Source organism: Miscanthus floridulus, unplaced genomic scaffold (assembly GCF_019320115.1).
Source record: "Miscanthus floridulus cultivar M001 unplaced genomic scaffold, ASM1932011v1 fs_697_1_2, whole genome shotgun sequence".
In the NCBI taxonomy this organism is placed as follows: Eukaryota; Viridiplantae; Streptophyta; class Magnoliopsida; order Poales; family Poaceae; genus Miscanthus; species Miscanthus floridulus.
The window spans coordinates 855-14,791 of NW_027097124.1; the positions used below are offsets into that span (position 1 = coordinate 855).

The following is a 13,937-nucleotide window of genomic DNA, read 5'->3' on the forward strand; positions in this document are numbered from 1 at the left end:
AACAAAACTCAAAATTGTCCTAAATTTTGAAATGGAGTTGTAATTACTGTATCAAGGCCCTAGAAAAAAATAGGGCAAAAAAAAACAAAAAAAATTAATTTGCCGAGTGCCAACCTTGGCACTCGGCAAAGAAGCCTTTGCCGTGTGCCAGGTCACAGGGCACTCGGCAAAGAATTAAAAAAAACCCTTTGCCAAGTGCCACTGGGCCCGGCACTCGGCAAATCTTTTAACCTAAAGGCCCAAAACGGGCGGCCCAACCCCACCCCCTGCTCACTCCTCTCCCACCCGCCACCGCATTTCCCTGCCGCGCCACCGCCGCCCCCGCCGTCGTCCCCCTTCGGCGAGGTCTTGCCGGGCCCACCCCGGTGCCCCCGTCCCGCCCCCCCCCCCCCCGCCCCCGTCCTAGCAGCGCTTGCCCCGGCGCCCAGCCAGTGCTCCCGCCCCGCCCCGGTGGCCACGCTCCCGCGCCCTGAGTCCTCGGCCACCTCCCCGAGCTCATCGGCGCCCCGGGCTCCGAGCTCCCCGGGGATAGCGACCCGGCTGGCCCCGAGCCGCCCAGAGCTCCCCCGGCCCCAAGCTCCCCCGCCGGCCCCGAGCTCCACTGGCCCCGCCGTGCCCTGCGGCCGGCCAGCAGAGGGAGAAGGAGAGGAGCAAGAGGAAGAAAGAGAAGGGGAGGAGGAAGAGGAAGAAAGAGAAGGGGAGGAGGAAGAAGAGGAAGAAAGAGAAGGGGGAGGAGGAAGAAGAGGAAGGTGCCGACTCGACCGCCCATCGATCCTCGCGCCGTTCCGACCGCCCATTGATCCTCGCGCTGTTGCGGTCATCCCCGCCATCATCGCTGGCCCTCGCTCTTGTCGTTCTTGCCGCCAAGATAAGCCCTACCCTTGTAGTGTTAGTAGTAGTAGTAGTAGTTAGTTGTAGTGTTAGTAATAGTAGTTAGTAGTGTTAGTTGTAGTGTTAGTTGTAGTAGTTAGTAGTGTTAGTTGTAGGGTTAGTAGTAGTAGTTAGTAAGTAGTAGTAGTTAGTAAGTAGTAGTGGTTGTTAGTAGTAGTTTGTAGTGTTAGTTGTAGGGTTAGTAGTAGTAGTAGTTAGTAAATAGTAGTACTTAGTAAGTAGTAGTGGTTAGTAGTAGCAGTTGTTAATAGTTAAGTAGTTCTTAGTATTAGTACTGTTAGTAGTTAAGTAGTTGTTAGTAGTAGTGTTAGTAGTAGTTGTAGGGTTTGTAGTAATTGTTGTTGTGCTACTTCAATACTTTCATCTGCATGGAAAGAGAACTAAAGTACATGGCTCCTCTTGATATATTGGTGGTTGTTGGCCTTCATGCCCATGTTTAGTATATATGTGTTTGTTGGCCTTTGTGCCATGTTTTTTGCGGGTTTTGGGAACCTCCCCGTGCAGGGGAGGTGCTGCCGAAATTTTGAGTCGACACTAACCAATTTTGCCCTTTGTTGCAGGAGGACCTGTGGGAGGGACTCGGCGACCCCGATCGTCTTCGTCGGCGCTGCGGGTCTTCCTGCACCGCATCGACTCACCACTGCACCAACTCACCACTGCCCCGCTACCCTGACCTCACCGGCACCCTAGGTATAACCCCTCTATCCATATGTGGTCTTTGGTCGCGTAACCTAGTTAGGTGTCTCTCGTCCAAAAGAGATACGGTTGGAGGTATGTAGATCTTTGTATATCTGTGACCATATCTGTTTTGGATTGTCCACGTTTTTTGGACAGCCCGCGGATGCGTAGATGGGTTAGTTTCCATGGTCCGCTCTAGTCCGAGATGGTGTTTCAGCATCACCCCCTATTGTTCTCCGAATACACATTCTCCCTTGCCGGACGTGTATCGGGAGAACAGCGGGGAGGTGCTGCTGAAATTCTGTCTTCGGATAGGAGCGGAGCATGGAAACTAACCTCATCTACGCATCCGCGAGTGGGATTAGGACATATCCTCACCTATTAGAGAGTAGGGACACCGCGTAGATTCAATTGATGGTCACCTGTGGAGATGTTATATATGCTAGAGGATGGACGACCGTCAATGGATGTACATGGGCCGGACAAGTCAGGGAGATGTCAGCATTGAATGGATGAACAAGACCGATCGTTTCTTGAAGCGTGCATTTGGCAAGGCCGCTAGATACCCGAAAATGGCTTTGTGTCCCTGCAGCAAGTGTGGTAACAGGAGAATGCAAAACCAGGAAGTCATGGGTATACATCTGCACAAGATTGGGTTTACGCCGAACTACACCCGGTGGGTCCACCATGGTGAAGCCAATCGTATGAGAGAGGAGGTGGTGAGACCACGCGTCGAGGCTTTCGATGCTGATGCCGGGGTAGCAGGCATGGTAGATGACATTCACCAAGCACAGTTTGCTGAAGGACATGAGGAGGCGGAGATGCTGGCAGCCGTAGATGCGTTCAAGTACATGATGGACTCGGCGGCGAAACCCCTTCACGCTCATTCTGAGGTCTCTCAGCTGGATGCCATTAGTCGCTTGATCGGGTTGAAGTCTGATTTGAACATGAGTCGAGAAGGCTTCGATAAGGTGTTGGCCATGGTTGGCACCCTGCTTCCAAAGGACCACATGTTGCCGAAGACCATGTACGAGGCACAGAAGCTCCTTAAAGCACTAAAGATGCCGTATGAGCAGATACATGCTTGTCCAAACGGGTGTGTCCTATTTCGTGAAGAACATAAGGAGGCAAATAACTGTCCGAAGTGTAAAGCTTCTAGGTTCCTAGAGGTAGAGTCTAGTGATGGTGGTGGCCAGAAGAGGCAGCTTAAGATACCCGCCCGAGTCTTATGGCACCTTCCCTTCGTGCCATGGCTTCAAAGGCTATTCATGACCGAGGAAACCGTGAAACAGATGACGTGGCACAAGAATGGCAAATGGTACAATCTTGACAAGATGATACATCCATCTAATGGTGAAGCATGGACCAGCTTTAATGACAAACATCGTCTGAAATCCGATGAGGCTCGTAATGTATGTGTCGCGCTGGCAACAGATGGGTTCAATCCTTATGGCATGATGGCCGCCCCTTACACATGTTGGCCCATGTTTGTTATCCCCCTCAATCTCCTCGCCTTTCAACGACATAACGTGATCTTGACGTTGATAATTCCTAGACACCCGGGGAAGAATATGGGTGTGTTCATGGAGCCTGTGATTGATGAATTGATCAAAGCTTAGAATGAAGGGGTATGGACATATGACCAAGCTACAAAGCAAAGCTTCAAAATGTACGTCTGGTACCAATACTCCATGCATGACTTCCTGGCGTATGGGTTATTCAGCGCCTGGTGTGTTCAGGGGAAGTTCCCGTGCCCATTATGCCAAGAAGCTGTGAGGTTCATTTGGTTGAAGAAGGGTGGCAAGTATTCGTCGTTCGATCAACATCGTCAATTCCAAGATTCCAACCATCCATTCCGACAAGACACCAAGAACTTTAGGAAAGGTGTCGCAGTCACGGACCCTAGACCGCACTTGAAGACTGGTGCCAAGGTTCATGCTCAGATAGATGCTCTCGTGCCCAATGAAGAAGGTGGTTTTGTGGGATATGGTGAGCAACACATGTGGACTCATAAGTCTGGCTTGACGAGGCTCCCCTATTTCAATGACCTCCTACTGCCCCATAACATTGATGTCATGCACACTGAAAAGAATATCGCCGAGGCACTTTGGGCAACACTCATGGACACTGACAAGTCTAAGGACAACCCTAAGGCTAGAGTGGATCTGGCGATGTTGTGCGATAGACCACAGCAAGAGATGCGGCCTCCTGCAAACGGCAAGAACTAGAAAAGGCCTAAGGCCGATTTCGTCTTAAAACCCGAACAAAGGAGGGAAGTACTACGATGGATCAAGGCGTTAATGTTCCCTGATGGGTATGCAGCGAACCTGAGCAGGGGAGTGAACTTAGGCACTATACGAGTCAATGGGATGAAGAGTCATGACTAACACATATGGATTGAGCAGCTTCTTCCGGCGATGGTACGAGGCTATGTTCCTGAGCATGTCTGGCTAGTGCTTGTAGAGTTGACCTATTTCTTCCGCCAGATTTGTGCCAAGGAGCTATCTCGGACCGTGGTTGCAAACTTGGAGAAAGTGGCACCTGAGTTGCTTTGTAAGTTGGAGAAGATCTTTCCACCCGGCTTCTTCTTGTCGATGCAGCATTTGATTGTGCACCTCCCATATGAGGCACATCTGGGGGGGCCCATGCAAGCCCATTGGTGCTATCCAATCGAGAGATGTCTAAAGGTCGTTCGCAAAAAATGTAGAAATAAAGCCAAAATTGAGGCTTCCATTGCAGAGGCTTCCATTCTAGAGGAGGTAACAAACTTCACACAGCTATACTACACAACGAACCTTCCTAGCGTGCATAATCCACTCCCTCGCTACAATGCTGACGAGAATGAATCCAACCTCAGCCTTTTCCAAGGGCAACTCAGAAGCGCAAGTGGATCGACCAATAAGAGGTTGGATAATGAAGAGTGGCACAGTATCATGCTATATGTGTTGCAGAACCTAACCGAGGTGAAGCCGTTCATTGAGTAAGTTCTCAACGAACTTGTTTCAATATGATGTCACTATTCTGCATCCAACTGATTCTTTCTCATTTGCATAGGGAATTTATTCGTGTATCCTGGCATCAACCAAGGGGTCCTACCCCACGGCAAACCGATACCCTTCTTTCACAGGGTCCTGGAGAAGGGAGGCCTAATTTTATTTCTTGGTTCAAAACAAAGGTATTGTCCAATTTACCTCGTACCTAGTTCGAGATTTCGAGTTTCGCGTACTTAGTCCGGCAATCTTTCATTCTTGCGCTTGCAGGCCCAAACCGATGCAACTATGAGTAAGGAGTTGAGACAGGTTGCAAATGGCTTCGACAATAAGGTGAAAGCTTATTCAGGTTATGATGTGAATGGATATCGCTTTCACATAGCAAGCTACGAGCGAGCTCGGCCCCATCGAAAAACCACAAACAGCAGAGTTTGTACTCCCGGCACTGATGGCCTCGAGTATCATGGCATAATCGAAGAAATCTATGAACTTTCATTTTATGGTTCGAAACCTCTTCGTCTCGTCATGTTCAAATGCCACTAGTTCAATCCTCGACTAACGAAATGGAGCCCTAATATTGGTCAAGTCGAGATTCGACAAGATTCCATCTATTAAGGAAAAGATGTCTTTATTGTGGCTCACTAGGCCGTGCAGGTTTATTATTTGCCATACGTGTGCCAAGGCAACAAGGCTCTTAAGGGTTGGGCTATTGTGCACCAGGTATTGCCACATGGTAGACTAGCTATCCCAAATGATGAAGATTACAACTTCAACCCAAACACATATGAAGGAGAGTTCTATCAAGAAGATGGGCTACTAGGGAGGTTGGTGATAGACTTAACCGAGGCGATCGGAATGGAAGTAGACAATGAAAGGGTCGATGACGAGGAAGAAGGATATGAGGTGCAAAATGCCAAGGACATAGAAATGCTTGAGCGATTACATTTAGACGATGACGATGAAGGCAACATTGAACCTTCGGATAGTGTTGTTTATTTAGACATTTTTGATAGTGATGACGAGACATATGATCCAGATAATCCCAATAATGATGATTACTTCTAATACATGTAATACTATGTTATTTTGTAATCGTGTTTTGTTTATTTATTTAGCATCTATTTTTAACACATGTACTAATGTCTTGTTTGTTTCTTTTTAATTGCAGGTGATTGAACAAAGATGGCGGGCAGTCGTGTGCCAAGGAACGTGAACTCGAGGTTCATGAGGGCACGCGATGAAGATCCGGATGCAAAAGAGGGGTTGTCGGATGGGAGGAGGCAGAGGGCCAAGAGCAGCGGTAGCGACAGCGGCAGCAGGAGGGTCGGCCTCCTCTAGTCAGGCCGTGTGATGTGCCGGAGGACGAGCGCCGTACCCTGAACTCCTCGGACGAGGAGGAGCTGGTTCGGCAGACGGACGACGAGGGAGACGACGCACATCAGGGCAGCGATGCTGGAGGCACAGCTGGTTCGGACTCCTCTGTTGTGGCCAGGATCTACTTGCGAGGTCCCTCGAAACTCCCTAGGCCTCCGCTTCTTCCCCTACGCCTAGTGATCCGCCCCTAGGGGGATAGGTAAGTAACTTTAGATTTTATCATAGCTACTTCATATAACATGTTGAAAATTGTCAGAGAAACTAATAATGTTTGTTAATGACTTGTGCAGGCACTGGCTAGTTGTGTCGCCTGGTGACTCACGCAACCCCAACCACATCCTGGGTCTTGTGTGCAGGCACTTTTACCCCGGCATTGTCACGCACAAGGGGAACACTGAGCCGGTGAAATCGTGCGACCACTACAAAGATGCCCCCGACACATGTGGAGATAAGCAGGAGCGGGTGAGGACAGAGTTCTAGGTAAGTCTCGCTCGCACAACTTTGATCAATACATCGCATTCATTTGACTTTTTTTGACATAATGAATTGATACATTGTGTCTTTCTGCAGACTTTTTTCAGATGTGGAGAGGGACAGGAGGACAGGGCAGAGAAGGTGATGGTGAAAAGTGCTAGGAAACGAATCAACAACATGCACTACGAGGAGCACCTCACTTGCATCGTCAAGTACTACGCCACGCACCTTGGTGAGAAGATCACCAAGACACAGGCAAGACAGAGGACGCTGACCCGGGAACAGTATCTTGAGGTAAATGAAGAAGAAGAATACGGATTTGTTTTGAGATTAAGTAGCTTTAATTTGGTCTTCTTACATCTCAAATTCTTTATGACATGTAGACAATTCCATGGTGGTGTGAGTCGTATCGGGACTGCTGGGAGATGATCGTGGACAGGTGGTTCACGGAGGGTTATATCCAGGACCACGCGGCGGGGCGGGAGCGGCGTATGGCAGCGACAGGCCCCACACACCATCAAGGCAGCCGCAGCCTCGACGCGTACAAGCAAGCATGGGTACGTGAATTTTTAGTATTCTGACGCTCCATTCTACATGTTTCTTCTAATCATCTTGTTGTCTTTCTCGCAGTCGGCGTCACATAGTGGGCAGTCCATCTCCAATTTCATGGCATATGGTCTGGCCCGCAAGGGTAAGGCGACGTCCGCTGTCACCTTCACCCCGGATGACCCGCCTGAGTCCTACAGCAACCCGAGCGTCCACACCCGCATCAGTTCGTACGCGTCGGAGGCAAGGTCAGTCCATGGGCCAGACTGGGATCCGAGCACCGACGACATCGATGGTCATGAGGCTCGGACAAGGCAAGAAGCATGGGCGATACTGGATTGGCGATGGCACCCTCGAGCCCAGCGAGATTCCCTCCCTCTCCCAGATCCGAGCACAGACCCCGAGCGGAGGCCCGGCCATACGCCAACGGCCGTCCCCTTCACAGCAACGGGTCGACGCACTCTAGGTTAGTCCCGTTTAACTCTTCGTACATTGATCTTTAAATAACTTAGTTACCTTTGTATTACTGAAATATTCGATTGAAATGTTGCAGGCCGAGAACGAGAGGATGGCTCAGGAGCTGCGGGACCTGGCGGCAAGGACCGAGTAGGCCGAGCGGGAAAGACAGGACGAGCGGGCCGAGCGGGAAAGGCAGGCCAAGCAGCTTGCGGAGATTATGACGTTCCTGCAGAACTTTGGGCAAATGCACGGTGTAGCTATGCCACAGTTCGCTCCACCGTCGCCGCCAGTTAGAGCTAGTCCTGTGAGTATGAAACCAAATTGCTTCGACTAGTGCTTTCATTAGATGACCACTCTAACAGATGCAATCTCTTGTCCTTTATGCAGCCTCCATCGGCAGGTTTGAATAACCCATCTCAGGCGCAAGCAGGCGACGGCACTTTTCCTTCACCAAGCACTCAGTTTCCTCCTCACCGGTAGTTTGTATCTCTTTTTCACCGCTTGATGGACATGAGATGCACTGTAATCAACTATCGACTTGTTTCGATGGATATTGGACCTATTATGCTTGTGATGTCGTGTATGTGAGATATTGTGTGATCGACATGTGATATATATGTGGTATTGCCTTTGTGAGGAGATGGATGTGATATATATGTGCTATATTGTGTTTGTGATGTCACAGATGTTATATATATATCTCTTATATGCTGTGTTTGTGAACATAGAATAAAAAAAAATTAGCCTCTTTGCCGAGTGCCAGGGCCAGGGCACTCAGCAAAGATTTTTTTTAAAAAAAATATTTGCCGAGCGCTGACCTGGCAGGGCACTCGGCAAAGAAATTATTAAAAAAATAAAAAAATATTTGCCGAGTGCCTCCCCGGTAGGGCACTCGGCAAAGAAATTTTGAAAAAAAAAATTTAAAAATCTTTGCCGAGCACCTCTGACATGACACTCGGTAAAGCATGTGCTAACGCAACCGGCGCCGTGACGATCACTTTTCTTTGCCGAGTGCCGAGATTTTGCCGAGTGCCCGATAAAAGGCGCTCGGCAAAGAATTCTTTGCCGACGAATTTTTTACCGGAGGCTCTTTGCCGAGTGCTGCCCTCGGCAAAGGCTTTGCCGAGGGCAAAGTAGCCTTTGCCGAGTGCATTAGGCACTTGGCTAAGCGCCTGAATCCAGTTGTGAAAAGGCAGCGTGTTCAAGTCAGCAGCAAGATTAGGCCAAATTGCTTACCGAAGTTCACCCTCACGAAGACCTCATCAGATGATAAAAAATGGCACATATATATTGCTTAATTTTGAATTTAGATATGAAAGATATGGTGACAAGACGGTATCCTTAGGCTGATGGTAAAAAAATGGCACATATATTGCTTAGGCAATGACCCACTCGCCTACTCTGCAGCTCTCGCCAGCTAGGACACGTGACAGCAAGGGCAGCATCGGCAAATCGAATTGTGCATTGTCTGCAACAGGGTGCTGCACTGCACGGCCCATAGGTGGTTGCAAAAACAAGCACATCATCCCACAGTTTGTCCCCATGTCTCGATGGATCCTTAACCCCATGCTTTTTATCGACACAGCTATACTCCTATAAAACTTCAGTGTCACCTTATAAAACTTCAGTGTCACCTACATGCAACTTGGACAAATCACAACACTACTCAATACAGGTAGGTTTTACCTTATAGTACGTATACAGATTAAGCAGAGGCCGCAGCGTGCACGCATACATGTCTGTCCACTGCCCAGTGCATGGACAGCAGCTATGCGGAAGGAGCCCGGCCAGGTTTGCATTTTGAGGAGGTTAGTCACTATGAATGTGACACAACCTGTATATCTTTAGAATTGCTCAATTCCAAAATGTGCTAGGTGACATACTAGAGTCAGTCACAATGAAAGTGACACGACTATATATGTACTAGAAGAGTTGCTTTGGAAGTCACCTTACATTTGAAAAGTTGGTGTATATTTGAATATTCCATTTTGCTAATACACACAACACCAATTGTCTACCTTCAAATTTGCTTCATTCCTAAATGTGCTAATAAGTGACCTACTAGTGTTAGTCACTTTGAAAATGACCTAACATGGACTCACTAGAACAGTCGCTTTCGAACAGACCTTCAATTCCTAACTTGTACCAATTTAGTGCCATTTTGAAGAGGTTGTGTCAGTATAAGGTGTTACTAATATAATTTCTCCACAACATGGTAGAATGCCACTTTGGAAGTGACGACCTAGCTCTCCTGTATGCCACTTAAGATATTTGAATGGTTACCAAAATGGATTATCCACACCACATTATTCTTCATCTATGTTAGTGGTCTTGGAAATTGCTAACTGTTTGTTATTAAGTTTAAAAACATGAATATTAGGTGTAGATTTGAATATTCCATTTTGCTAGTACACACAATGCCAATTGTATACCTTCTTGCTTCATTGCTAAATGTGCTAAGTGACCTACTAGAGTTAGCCACTTTGAAAATGACCTAGCTTGGACTTGCTAGATGAGTCGCTTTCGAAGTTACCTTCAATTCTCAACTTGCACGATTTTAGTGCCATTTTTATGAGGTTAATTGTGTCAGTATATATAAGGTGTAGTAATTTCTCAAGAAGAAGGTAGAATGTCACTTTGGAACTCACTTAGCTCTCTAGTATCAGTATGTCACTTAAGATATTTGAGCTAAACAATTTAAAATGTACAAGATGGCATTCTACATATTAACAAAATCGATTGTCCACACCACATTCTTCTGCTATGTTAGAGTCCTCATCAAAGCTGAGTAGGTTTTTGTTATTTATTTAGTGGTCTCAAAAATTGCTAACCATTTTAAAAAAAATAAAATTGAAAATTCTTGAGTCATCCAACACAACCATTTCCATTATTTTAATGAAAGTATTAGTTTTATTAAAATTTTCTTTTGCCACAGGTTATTTTTATATTTTTATTAAAATTAAAGTTTTTTTTTCTATCCATAAAGCATTGGGGGGCGAGGGCGACCATGATTGACACGTCCACACCGCGGGCGTCTTTAAAGGGACTTCAGCCGACCAGTGACCATGCAGACTCTGCGCGAGCTGAATTGAGACAGATCGCCGCCGCGAAGCCAAGCCAGCACAAGTAAGCAGCCGCAATGGAGGGATCCGCCGCTGCGCCGCTCCGCACACGCGTGTGCATCATCGGGAGCGGCCCCGCGGCGCACACGGCGGCGATCTACGCGGCCCGCGCGGACCTCAAGCCCGTTCTCTTCGAGGGCTGGATGGCCAACGGCGTGGCCGCGGGCGGGCAGCTCACCACCACCACCGTCGTCGAGAACTTCCCGGGCTTCCCTGCGGGCATCATGGGCGGCGACCTGATGAAGCGCTGCCGCGACCAGTCCCTGCGCTTCGGCACCAGATTCGTCAACGAGACCGTCACCGCCGTCGACCTCTCCGCCCGCACCTTCCGCGTCGTCTCGGATAAGTCCACGACCGTCCTCGCCGATGCCGTCATCGTCGCCACGGGCGCCGTCGCGCGCCGCCTGCACTTCCCCGGGTCCGACGCGTACTGGAACCACGGCATCTCTGCCTGCGCCGTCTGCGACGGCCCGGCCACCATCTTCCGTGACAGGCCGCTCGCCGTCGTAGGTGGCGGCGACTCCGCCATGGAGGAGTCCAGCTTCCTCACCAAGTACGGCTCCCGCGTCTACATCGTCCACCGCCGGAGCACCTTCCGGGCTTCAAAGATCATGCAGGACAGGGTGCTCAAGAACCCCAAGATCCAGGTCGTCTGGAACTCGGTGGTTGTCCAGGCGTTTGGTGACGCAGAAGGCGGCGGTGGCGGCCGTCGGTTGGCTGGCATCAAGGTCAAGAACCTGGTGAGTGGTGAGGTCAAGGATCTTCAGGTGGCTGGTCTCTTCTTCGCCATCGGGCACACGCCGGCGACGGAGTTCCTGGGTGGGCAGCTCGAGCTTGACTCGCCGGCGGGATACGTGGTCACCAAGCCGGGCTCCACCCACACCAGTGTGAAGGGAGTCTTCGCTGCTGGCGACGTGCAGGACAAGAAGTATCGCCAGGCCATAACTGCCGCTGGATCAGGTACTCTACAGCTCTATGATATATTCTTTTACGAATATTCGTTCGCTCCTATTGCAATTGCAAGTGGTCAATATGCAAACATATCGATTAGAGGAACTTCACTGCTACGAAACAGATGAACACATATGGCCAAAAAATATTTTTTGAGAGGCGGGGGTGCATGCCCACCTCTGTGTAATGGTTTGGCACCGAACTTGCTGACGAGCTTGCTAGCATGTTCATGGCCCACCATATGGACCTATCGTGGAGATCGAGAGAGAGAGAGAGAGAGAGAGAGGAGAAGTGAAGAGGATGAGGGCCCACTGCGAGACCACCGTCGGTGAGCCCCTCCTAGGTCTGCTATATGAAAGTCACTCCTGAGCCGGGCAACCCCCCTACCCCCAAGGATCTAAGCATGTCACGCGTGAATCACGATGCCTCCACATCAGATCTATGAATGAGGGATAGGGAGCAAGAGTTGAGGAAGAGAGAGAGGGAGGGCAATCTCACCAGATCGGGGCATCCCTCTGCAGGGCTCGACTATGTCCTTCGTGTAGTGGTGTGTGGGTGACAACATGGGGTGCGTCCGAGGCCGCCATGGTGTGCTTGGAGTGGAGTAGGGGAGAGGAACAGGTGCCCCACTGGCATACGCAAGCTATGCCATCGGGTCTACATGCCATGCCGCTTTGGTGGAGAGAGATTTGGGTAAGTAAGAGAGGTGGGGTGGGTGAGGAGGGGATAGGTGAGGAGTGGGCAACTGAGGATGGGGCGGCTAGAGGATTGGGATCGGAATTAAGGTATTTGGAGCTCATGGTCCTTTTATAGTTGTGAAATCAATTTCACCGTGGGCTCGTATCATGAAGGAAGCATTGGTGAAAATGATATTCAATGCTAGTTTGTATCATGAAACGGCAGTGTTATATTTTCATAAGCGTTTTTAATGATCCATTGATGAAAATGCTTTCTGTAGTAGTGATTGACAATATTGTGGCGATAGACCCTATGAAAAGACTATAGCAAAGCTACAGGTGGGCTATAACAAAGATATAGCTAGACTATAGCAGGTTATTTAGAACCATGATAATAAGATTAAGAGTTTATTAAACAATAGCAAGTAGAGTCCTGACTTTAGCTTTTAAAAAACCGTTTATCTAGAAGATGCTTCAATCAACATATACTGGATCATTTGAAATGTTTTTACCGAAAGTATTGAAATTAATTATGATAAATTCTACTTGGCAAAGTAAATTCTCATAAACTGCATAAATGGTGATTGTGCCTACTTCATCCTTGATTAGAAAGAGTTAACAATTACCTGTTTTATCATGAAAATCTGCATACAAGATGCATCTGCTTTGAACAATCTCTTTTTTGCAATAGTAGTCAGAATGGTGGTTGGTCTCATTGTCTCTTTATAAGATCAATCAATCTAGGAAACTGGCATTGGTGGTTTCATCAGCATAGCATATATATACTTGTGGATGCACGTGACCAATATGTAATTATATCTATTATTTACTTGTGGATGTTGCAGGGTGCATGGCCGCTTTGGATGCTGAGCACTATCTGCAGGAGGTCGGGGTCGGTGCACAGGAGGGCAAGTCTGATGATCGAGTGTCTGATTGACTAGATCAGTTGACGGTGCCGTAATATAATATAAGCCGCAGTCTTATGAGCGGTATGCCATGGGTTGTCATGATTGAAAATAAAACCTGAATAATCACGCTGCTTAGTAGCACACTATATATTCTTCTCATTATGATCCAGAACTTTAAACTTATAGTTATGTACTGCAAACCGTCATGTTCACCGGCTATGAACTTATCCTTTTAGATATCTTCATTGTCAATATGGTCGCTATGTTATTCGTGTTGCTACGCTGAGCTCATACCCATCAAATGTCTAGCAGCCTTTCAGCTTCCGCTCAGTTTGAAGACACACACTGGCCAACCGGCCTTCGGTTACATGCTTATACATATTCAGTCATTCGGACATTCAGTCAAGCAGCCTGAAGACACACACTGGCCAACCGGCCTTCGGTTAGCCCACGATCTCCATCACGTATGGACAATCAAAGTTGGCCCGGCCCGACTCAACCCACCAAGCGTGCCCTGGTTCGTGAACCTTATTGGATAGGACCTAGGCATAGCTCTGTTTTAGTTTTACATTAAAAAATATCAGCTCAGCCCGAGGTTGACACAAAACATTCCTTTTATTTATTTATTTTAAAATTGAAAAATAGTAGGCGGCCTACTGAGGCCCAACCCGAACTCAGCCCAAAGCGGTCGGTGCATATTTTATCCCTGGACTGAATCCACCATTTTGTTGGTCCAGTCTAGCTTGACCCGCATGATGCATAGTTCAAGTGTAGCAGGATCTGCATGTGAACCCCCATCATCAAAAGTCGGATCTCGGACCAAAAGCTCACGTTCACATCTTAAAATTTTAGCGAAATTAACTGAAA

The 13,937-nt window shown here is 48.2% G+C and overlaps 2 protein-coding genes across 2 annotated transcripts; one reads left to right on the forward strand and one right to left on the reverse strand.

Annotated features, from left to right (window-relative positions):
* Window positions 1–274: 274 nt before the first annotated feature.
* LOC136532718 (uncharacterized) lies at window positions 275–830 on the reverse strand (the record flags this gene model as incomplete). Its single annotated transcript, XM_066525309.1, has 1 exon — window positions 275–830. A coding segment is annotated over exon 1 (556 nt), but the record flags the coding sequence as incomplete, so codon positions are not given.
* Window positions 831–10,539: 9,709 nt separating this feature from the next.
* LOC136532719 (thioredoxin reductase NTRB-like) lies at window positions 10,540–13,140 on the forward strand. Its single transcript, XM_066525310.1, has 2 exons — window positions 10,540–11,494; window positions 13,008–13,140. The coding sequence occupies exons 1-2, from the start codon at window positions 10,552–10,554 to the stop codon at window positions 13,097–13,099; spliced, it is 1,035 nt and encodes a 344-aa protein (XP_066381407.1). The 5' UTR covers window positions 10,540–10,551; the 3' UTR covers window positions 13,100–13,140.
* The last annotated feature ends 797 nt before the right edge of the window (window positions 13,141–13,937 follow it).

Coding starts and splice junctions, on each gene's coding strand:
- LOC136532719 (XM_066525310.1), top strand. CDS start 10,552: ATGGAGGGATCCGCCGCTGCGCCGCTCCGCACACGCGTGTGCATCATC. Junction 11,495..13,007: donor CATAACTGCCGCTGGATCAG/GTACTCTACAGC, acceptor TGGATGTTGCAG/GGTGCATGGCCGCTTTGGAT.